This window comes from Trematomus bernacchii, unplaced genomic scaffold (genome assembly GCF_902827165.1).
Source record: "Trematomus bernacchii unplaced genomic scaffold, fTreBer1.1, whole genome shotgun sequence".
In the NCBI taxonomy this organism is placed as follows: Eukaryota; Metazoa; Chordata; class Actinopteri; order Perciformes; family Nototheniidae; genus Trematomus; species Trematomus bernacchii.
This window is the reverse complement of record NW_022987973.1, coordinates 3,649,892-3,675,969: the sequence shown is the minus strand read 5'-3', so window position 1 is coordinate 3,675,969 and position 26,078 is coordinate 3,649,892. Positions and strand designations below refer to the sequence as shown.

At 42.6% G+C, this 26,078-nt stretch overlaps 3 protein-coding genes across 6 annotated transcripts in view; 2 read left to right on the top strand and 1 right to left on the bottom strand.

The window, feature by feature from the left end:
* Positions 1-10,058, top strand: part of ahctf1 (AT hook containing transcription factor 1) — a 22,271-nt gene extending 12,213 nt beyond the window's left edge. For 3 of the 4 annotated variants that reach the window (XM_034116266.1, XM_034116264.1, XM_034116265.1), the window contains exons 30-40: positions 167-830; positions 1,326-1,505; positions 1,684-1,789; positions 2,888-3,009; positions 3,108-3,409; positions 4,000-6,615; positions 7,407-7,680; positions 7,792-7,929; positions 8,102-8,190; positions 8,622-8,710; positions 8,830-10,058. In XM_034116266.1, coding sequence (XP_033972157.1) covers positions 167-830; positions 1,326-1,505; positions 1,684-1,789; positions 2,888-3,009; positions 3,108-3,409; positions 4,000-6,615; positions 7,407-7,680; positions 7,792-7,929; positions 8,102-8,190; positions 8,622-8,710; positions 8,830-9,025 — 4,776 coding nt within the window. In that variant the 3' untranslated portion in view covers positions 9,026-10,058. The remainder of the gene's footprint in view (positions 1-166; positions 831-1,325; positions 1,506-1,683; positions 1,790-2,887; positions 3,010-3,107; positions 3,410-3,999; positions 6,616-7,406; positions 7,681-7,791; positions 7,930-8,101; positions 8,191-8,621; positions 8,711-8,829) is intronic. The other variant, XM_034116267.1, reaches the window with a different exon arrangement.
* On the top strand, positions 9,146-24,291 carry kif28 (kinesin family member 28). Its single transcript, XM_034116347.1, has 28 exons — positions 9,146-9,155; positions 11,819-11,916; positions 13,060-13,251; positions 13,922-13,972; positions 14,125-14,277; positions 14,924-14,959; positions 15,123-15,242; positions 15,787-15,894; positions 16,106-16,260; positions 16,330-16,441; positions 16,715-16,782; positions 16,893-17,035; positions 17,121-17,242; positions 17,419-17,509; positions 17,697-17,757; positions 18,222-18,345; positions 18,514-18,649; positions 18,736-18,854; positions 19,280-19,387; positions 19,511-19,603; positions 20,045-20,185; positions 20,419-20,489; positions 20,653-20,787; positions 20,885-21,051; positions 21,317-21,411; positions 21,759-21,891; positions 22,051-22,184; positions 22,879-24,291. The coding sequence occupies exons 1-28, from the start codon at positions 9,146-9,148 to the stop codon at positions 23,035-23,037; spliced, it is 3,135 nt and encodes a 1,044-aa protein (XP_033972238.1). The 3' UTR covers positions 23,038-24,291.
* Positions 24,285-26,078, bottom strand: part of LOC117471535 (frizzled-3-like) — a 28,388-nt gene continuing 26,594 nt past the window's right edge. Inside the window, exon 11 of the mRNA XM_034116625.1 lies at positions 24,285-26,078. Within this exon, the coding sequence (XP_033972516.1) occupies positions 25,856-26,078 (223 nt within the window). The 3' untranslated portion in view covers positions 24,285-25,855.

The window sequence follows — 26,078 nt, the reverse complement described above, 5'->3', positions numbered from 1 at the left end:
GCTCAATGTCCCCCCTTTCTATCTTATTTGTTCGGCAACATCTAACTGTGACAAAACAAAAAAAATCAAGGGCCAAACCAAAATGTGTGTTTTTGAAAGTGTTCACTGCCTCCTGGTCTTTAGTCAATAAAATGGCTTTGCTATCTTCTTTGGATTTCTTCTCTAGGTGGCAGCAGACAGTGAGATTAGCTTGTTGACCAGAGACCCCATTCTATCCAAGGCAAAACATAAGACCTGGCCTGCACCGCCTGCGGAGGAGGACGAGGAGGATGAAGAGGAAAGGGAAGAACCTCATGTGAAGTTCCTGCCTCCAGAAGGTGGTCTTCCCTCCCCAGAGCTGAGATGCTTTGATAGCGAGTCAATCTCCATCCATGAAAGTGCTGCAGAAACCAGACCATCAGATGCAACACACACAAAACTCAACCTGAGCTTTGACACCAGCCAGACGTCTGACACCACTCTGGAGTTTTATGATGCACCGCTTCCCTCTCTCCCAGAGGACCAAGAAAGAGAGGAGGGGCAAACAGCAGAAGAAGACGAGGTAGTGACAGTGAACATCAAAAACCCAACTGAAAATGAAGAAGCAGAGGAACAGCTCTCTCAAACCACTGAGCAAACACCTGTCCTGACATCAGAGGACACAGCGAGGGAGGAAGAGGAGGAGAATGAGGATGAAACATTTGAGGACGTGATGGAAATTGGTCTCGAAGAGGAGGCTAATAAACATGTGGAAGAAGTTCAGTCTAAAAAGGAGGATGAACAGGAAGTTCAGACCATTAGCGAACATGAAGATGCTGCAACTCCTCCCCAAGAAGAGACGTCCACTCAAGGTAATTCAGAACACCTTTATTAGTCCCACGGAGGGGAAATGTGCGTAGTTACAGCAGGAAAAAGAGCCACAGACAGCTTAATGTTACATAATGTTAAATATGTGACATGCATTTAAAAAAAAAGTACTAAGTTATGATAATAATAAATATATAATATATTATATATATAATAAAAAATATAATAAAAAAAATAAAAAGTTACATAATTAAAAAAATACACATCCTGTAACAGTTCTTTAGGATTTAGCAGCCAGGTATATATTACAGTTATTAACTGTGTGTGGCTGTGTGTGTGGCTGCAGGAAGGTAGTCATTTGCGTAATTGGGTTTATTTATTTCTCAATTACCTTTTTAGAAGTCTCACACCAAGTCACCCCACCAAGATACCTAGATCTGCTCTGAGATTTACAATTCCAAAATAAGAGTTGTTAAGAAAAATAGTTTTTCCCACACTTCCCTAAAACATGGCTTGACAAACGTGTTGTATTCTACTAGTTTGTCACCAGGTTACTGAGGGCACAGACTCTGGTGCTGAAGTCGAATCCCCGGATCTTCCAGTGGAGCAGGACGTCCAGACTGAGGCCTCTGAATCCACAGAGTTCACCGAGGCTCTGAAACTATCTGCAGCTCCTGAACCCACAATCACACCAGAAGAGGAACTGGAGCAATCAACAGGTCCATCTTTAAATTATCCATTTAAACTTTAAATGTGAAGATATTACCACGTAGGCAACAATGGTGGTTACGAGGAAATTGTGTAACACCTGGCTTTTCTATGGTGGAAAATGTACCCATAACCATACCAAGAACATAAGGACCTCATACTTACGAGTTCTCCTGTTTTATCTGACAGATCTGACAGAGTTTGTGCAGAGACATCTGTTTGGCGGCGATCCGTCTCCTCCGCTCTCCCGCTCAGGAATCCACGACGCATCCCAGATGCAGGCCTCCTTCAACAGGTCTGTAAATGTTCCGTTTACAAAAAGAGGAACGAAATCTCTTACCTATAAGACCAATTGTTAAAGCTGTGGCCAGAAGCATATGTTTTCAGGTTGCATGTATATTCATATTTGTCCTTTCCAATGTCATGAACACATCATATTTTAGAGGTTAGGTGGTCGGTCAAGTCTTTATTTTAATCCATATCTCTGAAGTGTATTATTGAATAAGAGAAACACTTGAAATAACACTACATCTTTGTAGTTGGGGACCCAAGTTCCCATCAGCAAAAACACGTCGGTTTGCTATCCTGGCTCCAAAATGGTGGAATGAGCTCCCCATTAGGCGCTTTCACACCAAGTACTTTGGCGTACTTAGTTCATCAGAACTCTTTAGTTCTGATGATAACTAAAGAGCAGATCGCGTTCACACCGGAATAAGTCCCTGAGGGAGGATTAGGCAAATGAAGCCGCTGACGTCACTTCGTCTTCTTCTGCTTTGGGTTTACTAGCAGGCCGCAAACAACTTCACGGTGTATACTGCCACCCGAAGTCCCCGGCCGGAAGTCCCCGGAGTTGGGGACTGGCTTCAGTAGAAGCTGCTGGGACTCCCAGCAGCTTCTACTGAAGCCTTCCGAGTAAATCGCCAGAACGCCGACACCTCCTCATCACTCCACCGCTCCCACGTTTTATTTTGTGTTGCCATAAGTTAGTCTCTCTCCGTTGGTGTGCTGGGCTAATGCTAATGCTAATAATGTTAATGCGAGCAAATAAAATGGCGGCTTCACAAAACTTTTTGGGAGTTTTACGGGGCGTGGTTTGGTTTGTTTCTGGGATATAGCCCTCGTTTGTACAGGGTTTGTTGGTCATAAAAGCAGGAATGATTGTAATGGTTTCGCAAAAATTGCGGACTTCGTATCAGGGGATAGCAAGTTCGAGTCCCACTGCAGTCAGCATGTCGTTGTGTCCCTGGGCAAAACACTTCACCCCAAATTGTTCCTGTGGGGATTGTCCACAGTACTGAATGTATGTAAGTCGCTTTGGATAAAAGCGTCTAACAAATGACATGTAATGATGTATTTAGGTTTTTAATAAAAATGTTATTCTCCCTTCTCCCAGTGAGTCAGCGGGTGATGCTGATGAGGAGGTGCAGGATGCGGCTGAAGCTCCTCCAGTGTTCACCAGCCAAAAATCTTCTGCTTCTGTGACGTCGACGGAGCCAACAGGCACAGACTCCCAATGTGAGGACGACACATGCAAATGAACACTGACTATTGCTGTACTGCTTTACACATTTCCTCACACACCTGCACTTCTCTGCTCTCTCATTTTCTACTAGCTGTTGTGAGTTTGAATGACAGTGAAGAGCTTTCTAGCGCCTTGTCAGAGGAAGAAGAGGAAGAGGAAGAGGAAGAGGAGGAGGAGGAGTCGTCTGATCAGGAGGAGGAGGAAGACCAGGAAGAGGAAGAGGACTCTGGTAGTGAGGTGGAGATCATTGAGGAGGTCCAGGGTAATGGGAGGCTGCCACCGCTCCAACCCACTTCAGTCTTTGTACAACAAGAACACACGCACTTCCTGCCAAGTCTGTCAGAACAGGAGGCTGCGGAGTTCTCTCTGATCGAGCCCGGTGCAGAGATAAAGGTAACACTTTATTAGGCATTGTGATGCCCCTGTGGGTCCATCATTAGAGAGGGTGTGGCTGTCCTGTCTGGGCTGTGTTGATTGCAGTAACTCAGGGCACCTGGGTCTGGTGTCCTGCAGCTATTTAAAGCCTCTCTGCTCCTCTCTGTGCTCTCTCTGCTTTTCCCTACAGGCCTCCGGTTTTGTTGAGTATATGCTGTTGTTACTTTAGTTGCTTTACTTTGTGCACTTCAACACTCTCACACTCATACATGTCCATGCAATCCTCACCCTGCACTTACACTACTGATACCACTGACATCCACACCTCATACTTCATTTGGGTTTTGCACTTAGTTAATTTGGCTAATTTGGGCACAGTGATCAATTAATCATTTTATCACGACTAATTGAGTAAATGCCTGTTATGACCTGGCTCAAAAGGCCACAACAAAGAGGAGACGCACCATGTCAACGGTTTAACAAAAGATATTTATTAAAGCAAATAGCAGTCCGCCGCTAAGGCCAAAGTGTTTATTTTGTTGTTTTACCTCTTTGGCAGAGGTTAGAAATCAAGAAATAACTCTTCCTGTCTGTTTATTCCACTACAGATGTTAGAGGAGGACATGGAGGGTGAGGTGGTGATGGTGAGACTCGGTGCGGATGAAGGATTAGATGCTGTTGAGGACGAAGAGCAAGGAACATCATACATGGAGCTCAAACCCTCTACCACTCTCCTCGTACCACTGGAGCTTGTGGAGGGGCAAGGCCTGGTCGATGGCTCTCAGCTGTGTCTTCCTGGGCTTCAGCAGACCCTGGTGCCAGATCAGCCGAGGACCGAAGCTAATGGCAGCTTCTCTCTGATGCTGGATATGGACGATGATGCAGACACGCTGCCGATGGAGAATGATCTGCAGTGCTCTGACCCTCCCTCCCTGTCTCCAGCAGTGGAGGCTCTTGACAAACCTGAGGTCATTATTTTGGACACGGATGATCAGGATCCCCCCGGGTCTGGAGAAATCTCTGAAGAGGACCAGGGCAAAGAGATGGATACTTTAGATGGAATTGAGCTAGATGAGACGACAGAGTCAGAACTTGCTGGCCTACAAACTGAAAACACTGCGGAAAACCTTGAGACAGAAGATGCTAAAGTACAGAGCGATGAAGAGGTAGTAATGTTGGTTGAAGATCATGAAACTGCAGGCCTTTCAATGTCGGAACCAGATCCAGTGGGAGAACCTTCAGCAGAAATGCTAGTTGAAGATCAGGAGCAGGAAGGATGCTCAGTCTCTGGGCCAAGTCCAGTGGGAGAACTTCCAGCACAAATGCTGGCTGAAGATCAAGAACCTGAAAGTCTTTCCGACTCTGGACCAATTCCAGTGGAGGAGCCTACAGCTGAAGAAGATCAAGAACCTGAAGTCATTTCATTTTCTGAACCAAGTCCAGTGGAGGAACCTACAGCAGGAATACGGGCTGAAGAAGATCAAGAACCTGAAGTCATTTCATTGTCTGAACCAAGTCCAGTGGAAGAGCCTACAGCAGAAATGCCTTCTGAAGAAGATCAAGAACCTGAAGTGCTTTCATTGTCTGAACCAAGTCCAGTGGAAGAGCCTACAGCAGAAATACTGGCTGAAGAAGATCAAGAACCTGAAGTGCTTTCATTGTCTGAACTAAGTCCAGTGGAAGAGCCTACAGCAGAAATGCCTGCTGAAGATCAAGAACCTGAAGTAATTTCATTGTCTGAACCAAGTCCAGTGGAAGAGCCTTCAGCAGAAATACTGGCTGAAGAAGATCAAGAACCTGAAGTGCTTTCATTGTCTGAACCAAGTCCAGTGGAAGAGCCTTCAGCAGAAATACTGGCTGAAGAAGATCAAGAACCTGAAGTGCTTTCATTGTCTGAACCAAGTCCAGTGGAAGAGCCTTCAGCAGAAATACTGGCTGAAGAAGATCAAGAACCTGAAGTCATTTCATTTTCTGAACCAAGTCCAGTAGAAGAACCTACAGCAGAAATGCCTTCTGAAGAAGATCGAGAACCTGAAGTCATTTCATTGTCTGAACCAAGTCCAGTGGAAGAACCCACAGCAGAAATGCCTGCTGAAGAAGATCAGGAACCTGAAAGTCTTTCCGACTCGGAACCGAATGCACTGCAAGTCATCCCACCAGTTGTGGATGACAAAGACTCAATGGCAGAGCAAGATGCTAATCAGGAGATGGGAGAGGAGAAGGAAGAACCAGCACCTGCTGAGGACCAGGAACAGCCTGAAGAGAGTGGACCTGTTAATGTGGATACAGAGATAATGTCCAGCGCAGTGTCGGCGACTGTTGTGGAGGAGAAGCAACAGGTCCACAAAGCCTTAGCAGCAACAGAAGAGAATAACGGGGAAGAACTTAAGACGGAGAAAGAAACTAAGAAGGCAAAGGGAAGACCAAGAAAAAAGGTTGAAGAGACACCTTTGAAGCCAGTTGTGATCTCAAATAGCCAGCCAGAGGAACAGCCGGTGCTCGAGGCCCCATCTTCCCAGAGGAAAAAGAAGGCACCTTCCACGCCAACACGGAGGACAACAAGAGCGAGGACGATTGCCTTTCCCCTCCAAGAGGAAGCAGAGGAGGAACTAACCAGCACTCTGTTTCCTGCGTCTCCTAGTCGTACACTTAGAAAAAGTAACCAGAGCAAAGTCAAATGTACTACACCTCGAAGAAGTTCTCGTAATGCTAAGCCAGAGCCTCCAAAAGAAGATGTTAAAGAGGAGATCGCCATGGATACTGACAACACAACGACTTCACCAGCCAGACGTCGGGTTTCCCAGAAGGCCACCTCAATAAGGAACAGCAAAAAGACCGAAAGTGGTGATGATGATGAGGAGGAGGAGGAGGAGGAAATAGAAGACGTCACAGATACTAAAGTTTATCGGCGAACAAGCTCCAAGACTCCGACACCGGCCAAACGCAGGACCACTCGGGTAAACACTCCGACGAGGTCCAGCAGAAGGATATTGAGTAGCAGTGAGGTGGAGTCGGCAACATTGGAGATCTTGGAAGAACAGAAAGAACCGGTGGAGGTCTTTGCAACTCCGGCCAAACGCAACTCCAAGAAAAGCAAGACGACATCATCAGAAACGCAAACGGCACTGCTGGAGGAGGAGGAGGAGGAAGATGTAATAAGATCTTCCAGTCTTGGCAGGGAGACCCGACAGTCCAACCGCATTACCCTGAGCGTTTATCCACAAGTAAGTTATTCAAACCGGTTCTTTCTTGTGTATGCCAGTTGTTGATGTAAAATAAGCTGAAAGCTGTTTGAATGCTTTGAATGTTTCATCTTCACCATGATGTTTATAGATGTTAAGATTTTTCTTTGTTGAACCATCAGCTGAATTTTCCCTTAAATTCACTTAAAGGTCACCTATAGTGCAAAATCCACTTTTTCATGTCTTTTCTACATCAACATGTACTCTGTGTGAAGAGATTCTGAAAGTTTCAGGAAAAAAGATTCTCTCTTTGTCCTGATCCATTTATATAAAAACCGGTCTGAAAATGAGCTGATCAGATTTTGGCCACTTTATGAGGTCATAACGATTTTTTTGGCTTGTGTAACCATTAGCCAATAACCAACCAAGGTAACCCCCCCACCTTATAACCTGAATCTCCTCCTAGAGCACCATTGAGTTCTTTTTAACCAAACATCTCTCAGAGGGGCGTGGGGAGTGGCTCCTTATTTTCATCTAAAGTAACAGACAGAGAATCAGCACTTTTGAAACAGGGCTGAAACAGAGGGGATTATGGGATGCTGCAATGATCTGTTTGGTGTTTGGAGCCAAACACTTCAGAGACATGTTTTGTATATATCGGAGAACTATAATATATTGATGAAAAACAGTATGATAGGGGACCTTTAAGATGCATCTTTCCATAAAATAAGTGTTGCCTCATAATATACATTTCAGTTTCAATTCACCTTTTTTTTGTTCATTATTCCATGTTGCATGTTTATAAACCCAAGCCATCCACATTTCACGCTCAGGTGAAACTGGTTCCTGTATCAATTCCTCAGAGTTCAAGGAAGACGATAAGAGAGACGATTACTGACAAAATCAAAGAAAGTGGAGATCAACTGGAGCCTGAAGTAAACAGCAAAACTAGTCGCTCCAACTCTCGTCGACTTACAAGAACCAAGCTCTGGGATTACCCCGAGGAAGACCATCCCTTACTGGACTCCCCTCTGGAGGTGCATTCAGAGACGCCTGTGGCAGATGCCCTCATCAAGAGACTGCAGGATGAGAAGGAGAAGCAGGAAGGTATGTGTGAGGATACAGTGCATCTCAGTGTCTGTAAGATAGCCATCATAATATACAACAAGCTTTGAGGTAGTGACACAACAATTTCAAATATTTTCTATCCAATTACAGTCGTCACAAAGATGGTAAGAACCAGCAAGAGGAGTACCAAGTCTTCAGTGGAGGAGGTTCACCTGCTACCCGAAGAGGAAGAGTCTAATCCAGGCGAAAATTCCTACATCTACTCCCCCTCACGGAGAAGAACAAGAGGTGAGCTGTTTATACATTTACCTGTATGTGTCCATCTGTTCATCCATGATGGTTTTAACCCTTTGTTATCTCTCTCTCTCTCTCTCTCTCTCTCGCTCGCTCGCTCGCTCGCTCGCTCGCTCTCTCGCTCTCTCTCTCGCTCTCTCTCTCTCTCTCTCTCTCTCTGGATTAGCTAAGAGAGGACAGTCTCCCAGCCCCAGTGAAGAGTCTGCGGCCCGTGTCACTCGCAGCAGGAGGAAAGTTGTCAAAGAAGCTCCTCAGGTAAATACTTCTGCTAATAAGGTCTAAACATTTGCCTGGATTTGTGTTTTATTCTGAAAAGTGATTGCTCTGTCACACATGCACAAAATAAAAATGTTTGTCCTGTTTACTTTCACTGTATTACTTACTTTGGCAGTGAAGCAAATTAGCATCCTTGAAGTTCAACTTTAGTACACTTTCATGTGAATATTGCCGATATGGCGACAATACTTGCACATTATACTTGGATTAATTCAATATATCTGCAGTTTAATTATATATTATATGATTTTATACCGCCCATTTTCATATGATTTTGGAATAATAATAATAATGATGGTAGCCATATGTCAAGGGTTGTATTTTAATTTGGAAAATCAGAAGTCATTCTGTTGTACATTGAACAAAATGTCTTTAAAAAGCTATTTTATTGTCCACTTTTTTGTTTGCAGGATGAAATTGCTTCAGAAGAAGACCTTGTGGGAATGGAAAAAGCAGCAAGTGTTTCTAAAACCAGAAAATTAGGCAAAATAACAGCCAAGTAAGACCCTCTTGTCATGTCGAAAAATACCTTTTTGAACCCTTAGACATAGGATACAAATGTCTTGCGTACAAACGTTTGACGAATGCTAGTCACAGTATTTGTCTCTTCGTCTTCAGATCCAAAGCCGTGTTGGAGCTTCCTCCCATAGCAGAGGTGGAGCTGCTCTCTCCTCTGCCCAGCCCCGCTGATCCACCCCGAGCACAGAAGAGGACGAAGGAGGAAGAACCCCCAGCCCCCGGCAGGAACCTTCGACGCAAACGAATAATGGCAACCGTTTTCTCAAAACCTGTAACGCGGAGGAAGAAACTTTAAGGAGGTCGGTGGTGGTTTTAACCGGGGAACCTCAGACAGCCGCAAGAAGATCTGAACCAACTCGGTCGAGCTGTCGAATACAAGTGTATGCCTAAACTCATTATGGTTCTATTTCCTCGAATGCCTCAGAGTGCTGTGGTTGTCTTTGTATATTTACTTCCCTGTAGGACAAGTGAATACAAAAAAAAAGCAATTTAGGCATGAAAATATATTTTTGGGAGAAAACACACTGGACAGCAGTGTGAGAGAGGCATATATTTTTGGAGTTTACATATCCCGTTCATGTGGACTGGATTTCACTTGATATTGCATCTGTGGGACATTTTTAAGACGCTCCTCGTAATCCGCCTAAATCTCTGGACACAGAACGACACATGGGAAATAAATCAAGGTGGGCTTTTAGAAGCGGCCAGTAATAAAACCGGAGGGACTGAAGTGAGCCTTGCCCTGAGAAATTGGTTTTATTCACACTCTTTTAACTTTTTGGTTTCTTTTTTTTTTTCTTTTTTTCTCATCGTTTACTTTTTAGATCTTGAGGCCTACTACCTTTTTCTATTTAAGAAGTAAAGCAACCAACCCAGTGGAGACAAATGATTTCTACTGATAAATGTGTATATAGTCTTTTGCTATGTTCCAAATAAAGTTCATAAATAAATCGTAAAAAATTATTTTCATTTTGAGGTTTTAAGTGTCATGAATGCATTTGATCATCTAATCAGCCTGCCTATGCCATAGTCTTAAAATGTGTGTCAGTTTGAGGGATTACCTGTGAAAGACTAATGCCATCAGATTGGAGTGTTTCTGTGTGTAATAGGGATGATGTAAAGTGTGAAATCAACAAAAAGACTTCCACAGCTGTTTAGGGTTTTAAAAATGTATAATAGATGTTTTGCGACATGTTAATAGACTTATTAAACTAAATTTATGGCAACCAACATCTGAGAAATAGGCTATTTTCTGATGAATGTATGTAGAATGTCTTATTTTTGACGACTGCTCTTTGATAAATATGGCTACGCTTGAATACTTCAAATCCTGTCTCAATTCAATTTATTGTCTTTACGAGCGTGTGTTTTCCTGTCAGTCTGTGGTGTGCAGTGAACGCCTGGAAGGAGCTACCAGGGTCTTATTGTCCTCCACAATAGCTGTGACCTTATCCTGTGCCTCAGATAATATCGGATGTCCATCAAACTCAATCAACCCTTCAAATGCCAGCTTAGGTTATATTTAATGTCAGAAATGTAGCTGCTGGGGTGAAAAGTAATTTCAGAGAGTCATAAAATGTTGACATTAATGTAGCTGTAACATGTGAAACCACCCTGGAGGAATTACACTATTTCCCAGAGCTCTGAGTCTCTTTTATAATTTATGGATGTAGAGGAGGGGAAAGTGAAACCGGCCCCATCTCCACGGCAACACTTCAATAATAAAACGCCAGGGAGAAATAATATAGCAAACTAAAAGCATAGATTGCTTCATTTTAAATGTTGGTTATCCTTATGTGTTATAGTCAATCAAGTTAACTAGTTAATTTTAAGCCTGTAGCAGTATCTGCTAAATACTGTCTGTTTGTTTAGTGTCCAGTGTTTTTTATATATAAGAAAAATAAAACATTTTGAGGGAAAGTCATATAAAGATCACAATGTACAACAATATTTTGTATTACTGCAGATTTTTATTCCATATTTTATTCCTTCTATTGCACTGTAAATACTGTTATTTTTTACTATATTTTTAATTATTTTATATATTTTTCTTGTTCTCTACCTGTGTTTTTAATTCTTCTTTTTATGCACCACGACACCTAGTCAAATTCCTCGTACGTGTAAACCTACCTGGTAATAAACCTGTTTCTGATTCTGACTACAGATTTAGGCATCATTAGTCTTACATATAGACGTAAACTTTCAATGTTTTCTTCTTGATGGTTCCCCTTGTGTGTTATGAAGGTTTTTATGCATGTAAACGGTGTGCAGAGTCAAAACCCTCAAAGTACACCCTGTAGCGAGTAAAACTCTAACACAGAAAATACCTCCCCAAAACGCCTCGTTGGAGATACGTCATTGTCCATTTGATTCTTCCGGGTACGGGATGATGTAATCCTGTACCCGGAACGAAATGGACCAATCCGTGGAGCCGTTACGTTACGTCGGCGGAGCCGTTACGTTAAGCCCCCGCTGATTGGTCCAAATTGACCAATCCACGGACTTCCTCACACACAGGCAGCTCTGCTGATTTTCCCTGGCTGCAGGCTGATAACAGACAGTTGGGATCGCGGCGAAATTCTCTCTGCAGACCCATTCTCACAGCGTTTATCAACCATTTTCTTACTCAATATCAAGCCACACTTATTGTTTTTAATTCGGCTGTGAGTTTGTGTGTGCTCAGGATGAGTTTGGCTGTGTTTCGCTATGTATCCTAAACAAGGAAACAACACCTCCACGGAGCTCAGCGCGATTCACAACGTCCCGACCAATCAGAGCACACTGCTCACAGGGAGGGTGGGGGCTGGAGCTTTTGGAGCTACAACGAGCCGTTAAAGGCAGAGAGTAAAAGTCAGTGAATACACGTAGTTTACAGAGATGCTGTATGAGAAACCAATGTGAGTTTGGAAAAATGCACAGTATAAATCTATTTTAGTATACCTCAACAATGGAATTATGATCAGTGGAAATGGCCATGACACCTCTCCTTTAATGCATTAGCTAAACAGACTATGGACGCCTCTGTCCCTGTCACACTGACCTGATTGTGTCCATGTTGACATGTAACTGGATACAGTCCCAGTGTGAGGGGCCGATCACTGCTGCTGCACCATGAGGGCTAAAGCTGCAGACATGCACAGCAAGGACTGTGTCAAAGTGGCCGTCAGAGTCCGGCCCTTCAACAAGGTCAGTGTGTAGAATATGTACAGTTTCACTTTTTGAATTTTTATGCAATTTCTCCGTTATTTATTTGCCTGACGATATTCTAATGTGTATGTTTTGCATGTCACATTAACTGATATTAGCATCAGGTACCCTTCAAGAACGTGCCTGTTTGCTATCGTGGCTCCACAATGATATCAGGATGAAACTCAATACCTCTTCCGTCGCAGATTGAAAACCCCCCTGTTTCTACTGCACCTTGAGCATTAAACCTAAAACAAACTAAAATAAAGTGACTAAGGAGTTCCTTAAACGTTGATGCTACTAAAAAAATGCTTATGCACCACCATTCACAATGGTTTAGTTTATTCGAAGAAAATGCAGCTGCAGGTTTATTGATGTTCAGAGTTTGTGTCTTCAGGGTTTATTGCACTTAGTGTGAGTCGCTTAAAAAAATCTGTAATGTAATGTAATGTAATGTAATGTATTAATGTTATTGGACTGTTATACAGTAGGCCTACACACTGATGGAACCTACCAGATCAAAATAAAGACAATGCATTGACACATAAGCTTGTTCTTATAATCAATAGTTGTATTATTGTTCATATCATGTACATTAAAGTTAGTATTCACAACTGTGTAACGGCAAACAGGTTGATTTGACATCATACAGATGTATTACTTTTCTATAAAAAAGATAGCAACACTGAAGCAGATGTTATTTTGTAGGCCTGTCTGAAAGCAAAGCCCATGTCAAATAACAAAAATACAATTAAATGAAATACAGTGCAATGTGTATAGGAAGAAGTCCCACTTGCAGTTGATGTGTTAGACAAAATAAACCAAAGCTGTTGCCTATAAAACGCATTTCTATCAAAAGTGCTAAAAAAGAGTATATTTAAAGAGGCAGGAGAGGGAAACTATTTTTTTTTAGCATTAAAGCATTCAAACATGTTCTGGTAAACACCTGAAATATCAAGAATGAACCTGGAAATGAGCAACATATGTACCCTTTAAGTAGCCTACTTACGTTTCATTATAAAGAGGATTTGGACATTGGTCTTAGGACTCTCACTTCTTCCTATTTCCCTTTAAATCTTACCTAAACCCCCCCACAGTCTGGTTTTGTCCTTCTCTCACCCTGCTTCCTCCCCCCCCCCCCAGAGAGAGAGGGACGCAGGGAGCCGATGTATTGTCTCCATGGTGACGAGCTCCATCACCATCCAGGACCCTCGTGAGTCCCAGAGCCGCCGCTCGTTCTGTTTCGACTACGCCTACTGGTCCCACAGCGGCTTCACACGGGACCGCGGGGGCCTCTACGTCCCCGAGGAGCCGGGGGGGCGATACTCCGACCAGGTCAGCGGCTCCTGGTAGAACAGGCAGAGAGCTGGAAGTAAACATTGTACAACAAGCAGAATGCAGACAACTAGCTAATAGATTTTACAAAAATACTGTAATGTAAGATCATTATTTTTTAAAGCTTCCATATCATGTGACCCAGTGATTCCCAATCCATAGCAGATATTATTACTATATTATATAAGACCCACATCTTTTGGGGGATTTTAATCCAGCTTCTATTTGATACAAGCAGTCTTATACAAATGTAATAGCTTCTATGTGTCCCAATATTTCCCAAGCAATGCTGCATTTCATTACTACACCGGATGAGTAGGACACACCTCTTTTATTTAGATTTTATTGAAAAATGTCATTCCTTTCATTAGCTTCCATGCCATTTGACCCATTGATTCACAAATCACCCTGGATCTTTTACTGCACATGACAAATAGGACATATCTTGTTTAAAAATGTTCGTCCACTTTCTATTTTATAGGAATATTTTAATGAAAATTAAGCAGTTTCTTAATTGAAAAGTCTTATATTTTTCAATAGCGCCCATGTCTTGTGACTCCAAATCAAAGCAGCATTGTAGAACTAAACTGGACAAGAACGACGCTGCTCTTTTGAGAGAATTTGTATCCAATTCTGAGTTACAAGCTGTTCAAATATCATCCATCCACAGGACAGTGTGTTCCAGGACCTGGGAGAGGGCATACTGGAGAATGCACTGCAGGTAATAATCATTACATTATAACAGGAGTTTTGTTCACATGGATAGTTTTTTTGCAACAAAGCAGTTCTGTGCCAGTTGGCTAAAACAAATACCCAGGTTTTACTGACTGTCCTTTTTAGTCCTGTTCTGATGTTGTTAAATGCTGTCTGCAGGGTTACAATGCCACTCTGTTGGCCTACGGGCAGACCGGCTCAGGGAAGAGTTACTCCATGGTGGGCTACGGGCCCAACAAAGGCCTGGTTCCTAAACTCTGTGACCGGCTGTTTCAGGCCATCAGAGAGAACCAGGACACCAGACAGTGCCAGGTAAAGAGTTTATGTCTGTTTCCCAGAGATGGCAAAAGTACACACATCCTTTACTCAAGAAGAAGTACAGATACTTGTGTTTAAAAATACTAGGGTAAAAGTAGAAGTACTGACTAAACTTCTTTACTCAAGTAAAAGTAAAGAAGTATTGGCTTTGAAATGTACTTAAGTAAAAAGTACCCATAACTATTAACAGTTTTAAAGAGTAACTGACCTCCCTCTATATAACAATAATGTCATTGTTAGCTAATGAATGTTTCGATGCTGAACAACGGCAAAATGATAGCGTTTTCATTGGTCCCTCTTCTTTAGAGAAGACCAGGAAATGATGGATACACGGATCGTGTTCAAATCAATAGGCACGCAATGACTCTAAATAATAATGATCACGCCACCAAACGCAGATTAAAACTAAAGTAACAAACCTGTTTTGAAAATGTAAGAAGCAGAAAGTTCAGGTATTTGTGTTCAAAATGTAAGAAGTTGTCAGAAAAATAAGTAGTGAAAAGTAGTTTTCTGATACCAGAAAAATGTACTTAAGTACAGTAACGAAGTATTTGTACTCCACTACTTCCCGACTCTGCTGTTTCCCAGCGCAGTGTCATGTATGGTTAATTCTCAAAGTGTATTTTTTATGTCTATACAGGTCTTTTTCAGCATGTTGGAGATCTATAATGAGCAGGTAACAGAAGGGAAATTAGCCACTGTCATTTTCTCTTCTTCTGATTCGCTGTCGTGTTTCAACTCAACTTTCTTTGGATATAACATTCATTCAAAGGTCAATGTGTTGGTAGATGACCAGCGTCCTCTCCTTCATTAATCTCTGATTCGACCATTCTGTCCAGGTGGTTGACCTGCTGTCCCGGGGGTCTCGTACTCCGGGGGGGCTCAGAGTCAGAGAGGAGCAGCAGAGAGGTTTCTATGTGGAGGGTCTCCGGACCGTCCCCTGTGACAGCGCACCGCAGGTAGAGGGAGGAAGATTACACACCTCTACATTCAGTAACAAACTCTGTGAGACAGGGAAGGGGAGCTGAAAAGATACACTGTCCATGTTTTAAAGTTTACTCAATGAGCTGAGTCCAGAGTGTCCTGTCAGTTTTGTGTCCTGGTCAAAATCTATCAAGGGTACGTAGGGATGCTGGAAATGATTAAAAAAACTAGAGTTTTATTGTGGTGTTTTCAAGGTTTGAATAGTGATTGAAATTGTAATTGTCACTTGTTTAGTATTATGTTGTGGTTAATGATTTAATGTAACAAAGAAGTGAAATTATGAGTATAATACATAAACTGTATGTATAGTATATATAATTTAAAGGTAGGTAAAGGGCTGGAAGATAAATGAACCTTGAACATGCTAAAAAGTGTTTGGATTTTACTTTGAAAAAAGTGTAGGAACCCTGATTATCATGTGAAAGCTGTAAGGACTATTTAACGATATTTTGGAAGTCCTAGTGTGTGCTTGGTTAGTATTTTGTATTTGGGTTAATATGTATTCATCTTTTATTGCAGGTGGAGCAGCTGATGGAGCAGGGGACCAGGACCCGGACCACGGCGGCCACTCACATGAACGCCAATAGCAGTCGCTCACACATGCTCATTATCCTGCAGCTCAAACAGGTAAGTGGATCTGTTTTTCCTAAAAACATTACACACAATAAGATTGATATTGGTCTGTCCCAGTATCTAAGAAGTTTGTATTTACTAAAGCTATTAGTCAGTTACACAGTATGTTACTTACCTGCCCATTTGCTTGAATCTATTCATTATATGTGTCACAACATAATCCTCAGGTATATTAAAACATGTATTTGACATCACTTCCTGTCAGATCTTTTCCAAAGAGAGCATCACAAAGCAGTCGAACATCAACCTGGTGGACCTGGCTGGCAGTGAGCGCCAGAGGTCGTCGGGGTCGGAGGCGGACCGACTGAAGGAGGGCACAGCCATCAACCTGAGCCTCACCACCCTGGGAAACGTTATCAGGTTGGCCTGGTGTTTAATTTCCATTCAGCACTTTTCTTACTTCATCTCTCACCTCCTCTTCTCCTCCAGCTCCCTCGCTGACGTGGCGGTGGGGAAGAAGGTGGTCCACATACCGTACAGAGACTCAGTCCTCACCAAACTGCTGCAGTCCGCCCTGGGAGGCAACAGTCGTACTGTCATGGTAGCAGACACAGATAATAGTGCCAACACACAAAGATGCATTTTTGTGGCTACATCTCTTTTTATAGTATAAAATGCAATATTTTCAATGTTGGCTTTTTGAGAATTCCAACAGTATTCAGATCAGATTACATTGTTTTGTAATCCTAATTAACTAACACAAAATGGCATGCAATTTGTATTCAGTTAGTGACTCAATTTGTAAGTATTCAGACCCACGTGCACTGATGATGCTTATTTAGAATCTAATTATGGATATCTATCATTTCTCAAGATTGCCACGCTGAGCCCTGCTGATATCTGCTATGAGGAGTCGCTCTCAACCCTGCGCTACGCTGAGAGGTACAAGAACCAGAGTAAACCATCACAAATTCAACAGGTGCAACCATAATATAAGGGTTCGCTACCTAACCCCTGTCCTTTTTGTGTCCCCACCTCCTTCTCCTGTTTAGAGCAAAGCGTATCCAGAACCGAGCCGTGGTGAACGAGAGCCCGACTGAGCGTCTGGTGAAAGAGCTGAAGGCCGAGAACGCCCGGCTGCTGCAGAGACTGAGCCGGCTGGGCCAGGAGGGCCGCAGGGCCAACGACGAGACCAGTGAGGACACAAACATATTCATTGTATTTAAGTTGTGAAATTTCATTTAATTGTTAACATATTAATTTAGTTCCTATGTGTTCAGAGGAGCTTCGCCAGCTGCTGACCCACAATGAGCTCCAGATCAGAGCCATTCAGACTCTGTGGGAACAACATCTGCAGGAGGCGCTGAAGGACTGGGAGCAACAGTATGCTAACATCACACAGGTACACACACAATATCCAAATACACAATCAGAGAACAACAGAGTTTCAGATACGCTTTAGAAACCATGTAATCATAGAACATAAATGCACTTGCTGAAGGGTAAAATATATTTTTGTACATGTACTCAGTAAATATTTTTTTAACGTGTCTGTCTGTCCCTCTCCTTCACTGTCAGGAGCGCAGGATGATGCAGATGCATCCCTACATCCTGAACATCAACGAGGACACTCAGCTGTCGGGGGTGGTGAAGCTTTTCATTCAGGAGGGTAACTGTCTATGTCTTCATGTCTTTATGTTGTGATGAATATCTCTCTCTCTAGTCCTGTACACATTTAGAGAGTGAGGTTTTGGGAATGAACAATACTACAGAAGTAAGCAGGCTCGAGAGTTGAATGTAAACATGACGGCTTTAGCATGTTCATTTCCTCTCATTCATACTGTTTTGTGTTTCAGGTGAATGGGACATCGGCCTGTGTGACTCCACCCCGAGACACATCTCCATCAAGGGCTTAGGGTGAGTTTACATCGGGGAGCAACAAAACACCACAAACCCAGTCCAAGTAAAGGTGTTTGTATTCAGACTACACGAAATTCAAAGTTTGGACAATTAATTATCAATCAATTAACCAATGAATGGATTAATCCTTTCAGCAATAAAGCAAATCTACTTCCCAACAATGAGACCAAGCCATATTCCCATTCATATGGGATTTGAAAACTCTTCTATTATTTTTTTTGCGTGTTTCTCCTTAAAAATGTGTAAGATATGAATAGACAGAAAACCCACCCAGTACATGCTAGATAAGCTGCAGGACCTGTGACCCTTTTAAAAATAAGCATTTGAATAAAATGATATTTTAAGTGTTGGCTTGTCTGGAAGCACAGCCATTTTTAAGATGACCTTTTTTGGTCTTTTTATGCATGAGTTTATACACGCATATGTGTGTCTGCTCATGTATGTGTGTTTTTCTGTGGCAGGATCCAGGAGCGTCATTCTGTGTTCAGGAATGAGCAGCGCCGGGTAACACTGACCCCGGTGGCAGGGTCAAAGGTCATTGTCAACGGCAACTCTGTCTCCCAGACAACTGAGCTGCAGCACCTGGTGGGTGTCAACACACACACACACACACACACACACACACACACACACACACACACACACACACACACACACACACACACACACACACACACACACACACACACACTTTATGATGCGACCGTGTGACATACATACACAAAACATTCTCCTCCTTTCTGTCTCCTCTAGGACCGTCTGATCCTCGGCTCTAACTGCACCTACCTGTTCATTGGTTTTCCCTCGGAGAGAGGCGGGGACGACTGGAGTCGCTATGACTACGACTACTTCCAGTCCGAGCTGGCTGCGGCTGAGGGAATCCACCTGGGTGAGCAGCGTCTACAGCGGGAAGTTAAGAGGTTTAACTTTGGTCTAAATATGATCAGATATAATTTCTGTGTATTTCTGTGTTAGGTGAGTCCAGCGCTGGCTCCAGTCAGACGGACCCCAGCCTGCTGGCCGTCTTCTACGACTTCATCAAACTGATGCCCATGGTGGCCGAGGCCAACCAGATGAGCCAGGAACTGAACAAGGTAACACACAAACAGCAGCATGTGTTGTTAAGGAAGAGTGGCTTTCCTGATGCAGTTTAATGATTAAATACATTCAACTAATTGTACGTACTTAACTGAACCTTGCCTCCACATTTTACATTTGGCTATGTAAAATAAGTTAAAAGTACATTGATTTAAAAGTATTTTTAAGGAAATGTTTTTAATGAAAACATGAATTAATACATTTAAATAAATCAATAATAGTCAAAAAGATTAAAAAGAATTCCAGCACAGAATCATCACAGTATATTACTTTTGTCAGATGTCGTAAAACTCACAAGCATTCTTCTCAACTTCATGTGTTTGTAACTTAAATTACACATATATCATTTAGTTTGTGTCATGTGGTCGTTGTCAATTAACAACAAATAAACCCCTACATCTTATTGTCTCATGTTTTTTAGGATGTTGAGTTTAAGTTGGAGATCAAGAATCTGGCGCTGTCAGATTCAAAAGGCCACGATCTGAAGAAGGAGATTGTTATCAGAGTCACCGCTGTGGGAAGAAAACAGGTTATTATATCGCTCTTCTGTCACATACACTAACTCATAAGATTTTTAATAATTCCACTTTCGATTTATGTTTGAGTTCAGGTGTTTCATTTTTTTTTTAATTGCTATTACACACTCTCCCAGGTATGGATGTGGTCCAAGACCAAGTTTGTGAACCGTAAATTCCTGATGGAAGACGCCTACCAGCTGCATCAGGCTGAGAAGAGCAGAGACAATGTAATTCTGTGCTTGTGTCTTTCAAAATGTAATGAGAGACCATTTACAAGTTGATTTTGCTCACAGACTACATGCAAAACAAACTTATTTAAGAAAATGTAAAAAACCCAACTTACTGAAAAGTGCACAAAAAAAGACTTTAACCAAATAACTGTATATGGGATGTGTGTTATGTATTTATGTTAGTGCTTTAAAGAGAGAACACTTCAACATTTGTGAAAGGGCCATGAGAGGAGACTCATAACTTAAATTGCAAACAAGTTATCTTTCAGTGCTTTGATGGTAAACGTGCTGCAGATTGATAGAATGTGTGCTTAGAAAATATGATGTAAGTCGTTTAATGTGTGCACAGTCAACCTTAGTTACTCTACCATTAATAGTTTTACATTTCAGAACATTGACTTGTTTGTTTTTTGTTCCTGATTATGTTCTTGCTGTCAGATAGCAGAGGGTCTGTCTACAGCTGCGTTACCCAGAGATGAAGACCCTTTCTGGGACCCTGTGGAGCCGCTGCTCCTGGGCTCCGCTCACCTCTGGCTTCAGTCCCTGGCCTTCCGCATCCCTCTGGAGGAGCAGCTGGAGGTGGGTGTCTTCATCTAAAGGGGCCTCGCCATGTTCTCACTTAGTCTTTAAGTCTTAATCATTGGTTTTACTAGTCATTCTATTGTGCTAAATAATTTTAGTTACTTATTTTAACATATTGTTAATTATTGTAATCTAATGTATTGCAAATTAGTTTTATTGTTTACTTTTGGCCTGCTTGATTACTGTAGGTTGGCACAGAGTGATATTTAGTTGATAATCTCTGTCTGCAGGTGCTGGGGTCAGAGGGCACGGAGGAGGCTATACTGCAAGCTCAGCTGGTCCCCTGCACTTCCACAGGACTGTATGACACACACACACACACACACACACACACACACACACACACACACACACACACACACACACACACACACACACACACACACACACACACACACACACATATTGTGACTTACCTTAAACACTAATAGATTTAGTGTTAAATAAATGTTCTCGCCTTCCAGCGCTCAGGGTGAGGACGACATCCTGATCGACCCGTCTGAGTTACTGGGTCGACGTCTGGACTTCCAGCTGGTTCTGGAGCAGTGTTGTGGCATCCGCTGGATCCGAGAGGCCCGGGACAGAGGGGTCCAGATTGGGTGAGAGATATGTGCTACATGTAGAGATGTTAAAGTACAGGCATGACACACATCCAGAAGTGAGATATTTGTCGTCCTTCTTTCTCCGCTCTCTCAGTTTCAGGTTGTTTGACTGCAGCCATCCTCTCTACTCTCCGGCCGTGTGGCACAACGTCAACCCTCTGTTGGACCACAGAGTTCACTTCGCCTCGCTCCACACCTCCCAGCGTCTCTTAGACCACCTGCAGAGCAGCGCAGTGGTGCTGGAGCTCTGGGGCCTTCAAGGTGAGGATGAAGAGAAACATGGAGGATTGTGGAAGATGCTGTGTGATGAGTTCAGCTCACGCATTTCAGTAAAAACAAATATATTTTACAGCAATATGAAGTTATGAAAGTTTTGCTTTACTATCTAATTTCACAGCAGCAGCCCAAAATAAATATCAGATATCAACGATGTTCATTTCACACCACGTTTAATGATTACTATGTTAGTGAGCAATACATTAATACTGGAGGCACTGCAGATGAATACACTGGTTTTCTGTTGCAGAGGGTTGTACTGACCTGGTATCATCTCTGGAGGGAGTGAGGATGACTGCAGAGGGCATCTTCATCATCGAGGAGGCAGGCCCAGCTAACCCTGCAGTGAGTTTGATGTTGAGTCTGTCAATCTTACAAAGAAACAACACGTTGTAGGAGATATATGTGCAGCCTTATCTATTATACATGTACCTAACTGTAAGATAAGTTGTTGACAGCAGAATTGTCAAATAATTGATCATAGGATGGGACCTAAACATATTAGCATAGAGCATAGGCATGAGGTGATGAAGCACACATTCAAATCACTGTGCTCACATAATCTGTGTGTGTGTGTGTGTGTGTGTGTGTGTGTGTGTGTGTGTGTGTGTGTGTGTGTGTGTGTGTGTGTGTGTGTGTGTGTGTGTGTGTGTGTGTGTGTGTGTGTGTGTGTGTGTGTGTGTGTGTGGCAGCCTGTAGCCTCTGCAGAGATCAGCTGTTCAGTGAGAGCTCTTCAGCAGGATATGGAGGAACTGAAGAGTGTTAACTCGTCACTGAGAAAAGAAAATCATATTCTGAGAGAACAACTCAACGCTGCCAGGAATGGTAACTGACACACACACATCACAACCAGCCTAATTTAAATGTCTAACGTCTGTTTTAGTGTTATTAAAAAAACTGGTTTACAGTTGTTACATGGCAAAAGATTCCTGTTTATAACATGTAGAAATCAGACTCTAAGACAGCTTCCTCTCCCTGTGTCAGGTGGAGAGGGGGTGCGGGGGCGCTCGGTGCGTCCCAGCTGTGATGCAGAGTTTGCTCGCTCTCTCAAGGTTTTCTACCACAGCATGACCTCAGTCAGGGGTCAGCTGCAGCGGCTGCGCAGACACAGGCCCAGTGTACGTATCCAACTGTCTGCTGCCTCAGCATTCGTGAGCTTTACTACAATAAAGCTTAAACCTTTGTTTAATACCAATCTATAGAGAACAATACACAATCGGGCACACAAATTAACTGGCATAGGAAAAGTTTTAGTAAGATTACACTGGTGATAATACCTTGATCATGGTATGTTTGGAATGTGATAAAACAGTCCAAGAAAAAAAAGACAAATGTCCTGAGTTAATTGATAACATTTTATTATTTAAAGTTTTTTTTTTGCAGAAAAACCAGTAGTACAATAAACCTCTGTTACCAGGCAGGAAAGGCATGTTTTAATCATGGTATTTACAATCAGGTCTGCACTGAGACAACTCTTGTTTTTATAAATCTATTTTAAGTTAGCTATCTGTAAAAGTAACTAATACTAGTTGCTCATGTTAAGCCCTAGACTAGAGTATACGGTATCTGGGTATGGTTTCATATCAACCTTGTTCCTGAGGTTGTGTGTTCCTGAGGTGGTGTGTTCCTGTGTGTTCCTGATGTTGTGTGTTCCTGAGGTGGTGTGTTCCTGAGGTGGTGTGTTCCTGTGTGTTCCTGATGTTGTGTGTTCCTGAGGTGGTGTGTTCCTGAGGTGGTGTGTTCCTGTGTGTTCCTGTGGTTGTGTGTTCCTGAGGTTGTGTGTTCCTGAGGTTGTGTGTTGCTGGTCTCCAGGAGGACTCCGACCTGCTGGGCTTCAGGCTGTTTGTGGACGAGCAGAGTCGTCTGCTGCGGGATTTCTCCGAGCAGCTGGAGCAGAGCGTCTCTACTCTCAAACAGGATGTAGCCGCCATCGTCCGCCGGAAACGAGAACGCTCGGGTATCTGGTCTTGACTGATGAACCGTTTACAGATTTTAACAAAGTGTTAAGAAGGTGAATGCATCTGGACTTTCTTTATTTTACAACACTGTAGTTTTCAAATGTGTGTAGGGTCGCTTTAAAGAGCTCAATCTAAAACCACAACATTATGCTATTAGTAAAACCAGCTTAAGAACTATGGTTACAAAAGGCATGCACTTAAAGTAAGTTAAATGTAATGATACACCTGCAACAGTGTTACCAAGCATGTTATATTATGTGTGTAAGATGGGTCACATTTGATTTTTTACTGAAGGAGCAGCAGTCTCTATTAAAGTGAAGGCATTCAAGATTAGTCGGCAGGAATCAATCGACAAGTGAGTTCAGTGTTAAAATAATAACAAAAGCATTTAAGTCTATAAAAAGTTTATTAGACTGCATTTCAAATAGGTCAGTACAGTCCAAACTGCAAATAAATTAAAAGGCAAATACAACTCAAGTTTCAGAATTCACAATATTATTATATTTCTTTCAACCGTCTTTGATAACAAGTCATTTTTTCAAGAGACTGCTGTTCACTCTGAAGCTGTATCAAAGCATAACAAGAAGCAAGGAAAGCTCTTCCTCCTTATGTCTCATTACGGGAGGTTATTATGAATTATTAGCTGAATTAAGATGAAGTGTTTTACACAGATTCACTTGTTCTAACGTCCAATTCAGAGGTTAAAGTAAATGGTGTTAAGCAGTCACAAATCGCAACAGGACAGACTGTTGCTGTAGGTCCAAATAAAGATGAGCGTGGGCACATTTACAAGAGGAGAGGCAGAAGGCAGATGTGAGGCAGGTTAGTCATCAGATGACGGAGAGTCTATGTACAACAGAGACAGGCAGGAGGTTGGTCATTAGAACATATAAAGATGTCGACATTTACAGACGGGAGGAGAGAGGCAGCAGTAAAGGTCCGGAAAATGATCCAAGCCTGTTTGAACGGAGGAGGTAGACTGGAGAAACACAACGCCAACTGTGGGGAGGACAGACGGGTATCCTACTGAAGGATGTGTGTAGAGAATGTGTGTGTAGAGAATGTGTGTGTGTGAGAAGGCAGAACCCACGAGTCAATTGTAAAATGACATTTTACTGAAGTTAAGGTTGTTCAGAAATATGCAAAACGATTTATTCTGAACTGGTTTTTTGTGTTGACATTTTGACTATTTCCTTTACAGAAATGTGTGTGTGTGTGTGTGTGTGTGTGTGTGTGTGTGTGTGTGTGTGTGTGTGTGTGTGTGTGTGTGTGTGTGTGTGTGTGTGTGTGTGTGTGTGTGTGTGTGTGTACAGAGAAGGCAGGGGATACAGGTGAGGTAGGTTAATTGGGTCTTTAGGGATGAGGGATGGGGAACACAAACCGTAGAAAAATACTTACAATAGTCAGTACACTTCCTGTTACATTTACTTAAACGTAAAATAATGTCAGAGAAAATGTTGCAACCCGAAATTAAAGAACATTTCTTTTTTGAAACATGTCTGCACCTCTTTGAGTTTTGAGTTCTATGTCTGAACAGCAAAACAAACAAACAGAAGCCAAGAGCACAGTACAGAGTTAAGCTGTATATCAAGTAGTGAAATGATATCAGAAGAATCACTTTGCAGAGCACCAGTGAACAACCTTTCAGCCATAAGTGTGACAGAATTAAGAATCAAAGCACTGTTAGTTTTGTTCAGTTTTCCTTCTCTTTTCTCTCCAGTTTCTGCAGCAATGAGGCTTGAATGGTGAGATGGATGTGTTCTTGAATTTGAGTCCCATTACTCTACATATTGGTTTACTTTCATCAGTACTCTGAATCTGTCTAGGGTTTGGATTCTATGACATAAATGAGCTTACTGAAAACTGACCAATCGCTTAATCGACTGATTATTAATTTTTTTAAGCTGCCTTTTTTAACTGTCTGTAGAAAAGTACACATGAGCTGGACCAAATATAATTCCAGCTCATTTCACCCGACCATGTCTGTGTTATATCTCCATCTTTCTGACTCTGAAACAACCTTTTTACATTCTGGATAGCACGGTTTTCAGCCCCCTCCCTTGTGCTTTTATTGTTACCATTGTAGGGAGGATTTAAGTTTAAAACATCAAGACCACTTTTTCTCACTCACTCACTCTCACACACAAACATACAAATTCACTAAACGAAGCTTTCAGCAGCAGACAGACAATTCACAGTATAAAAATATTCACTAAACCACAGAAAGGTCCACGATTTCACATTAAGCCCACATTTATAGGACTCTGAAGCCACACACTGAGAAACATCGTTCACTAAGCGCTCCAGAGCAAACAAGGATCGGGAATAATTGAGTCTTGGTCAAGACTGAGACCCAAATAAGTCAAAAATAGGCAAACCATTTAAGATTGTTACAAAAGCTATTCACATAGGTCCAGCAAGATGGTGACGACTTCAAAAGGCTGGTCATCCATCTTTCTCTCTTCCATTGTTTCCTATCTAGTGCCAGCTCTGGTTTACCTGGGCAACCAAATGATCCCTGAATAAAGTCAGCATGTCAGCGGACGTCTGGAGAGATGGACGTATTGTTGTTAGTCTGAGTTAGGCATTCAGGAGTCATCCGCTGTCAATTTAAATAATTATGTAAACAAACTTCAGCTTTACAGTGAAACTGACTCATGATCAGTCGAGTACTGACTGAACTGCTGTGGCCACACTGCTGATCAGCGAGGAACACCCAAAATATCACTGGAACCCTCTCCACCTTCAGAGAGGAAACACTTAACACAGACGGGTGTGTCTCAGCGGGGGGTAAATCTTCAAAGGCGTCCACAGCCTCCTCAATAATCCTCTCAGGCGCTGGTGGCGTCGTTCGGAGCAGCCTGGCTGTCACTTCCTGTTGTCCCGTGTGTGATGAGGGTCGCTGCGGCCTCAGAGACGTCTCGCTGGCTGCCGTGCTTCGAGTGGCCGTCTATCTGATGCACGCTGCCATGAGCGGAGAGCGGGTGGTCCAGACGCGGCATGCTGCCATGGAAACTGCGTGCCTCTGTGCCTCGGTAAACCACAGAATCACTC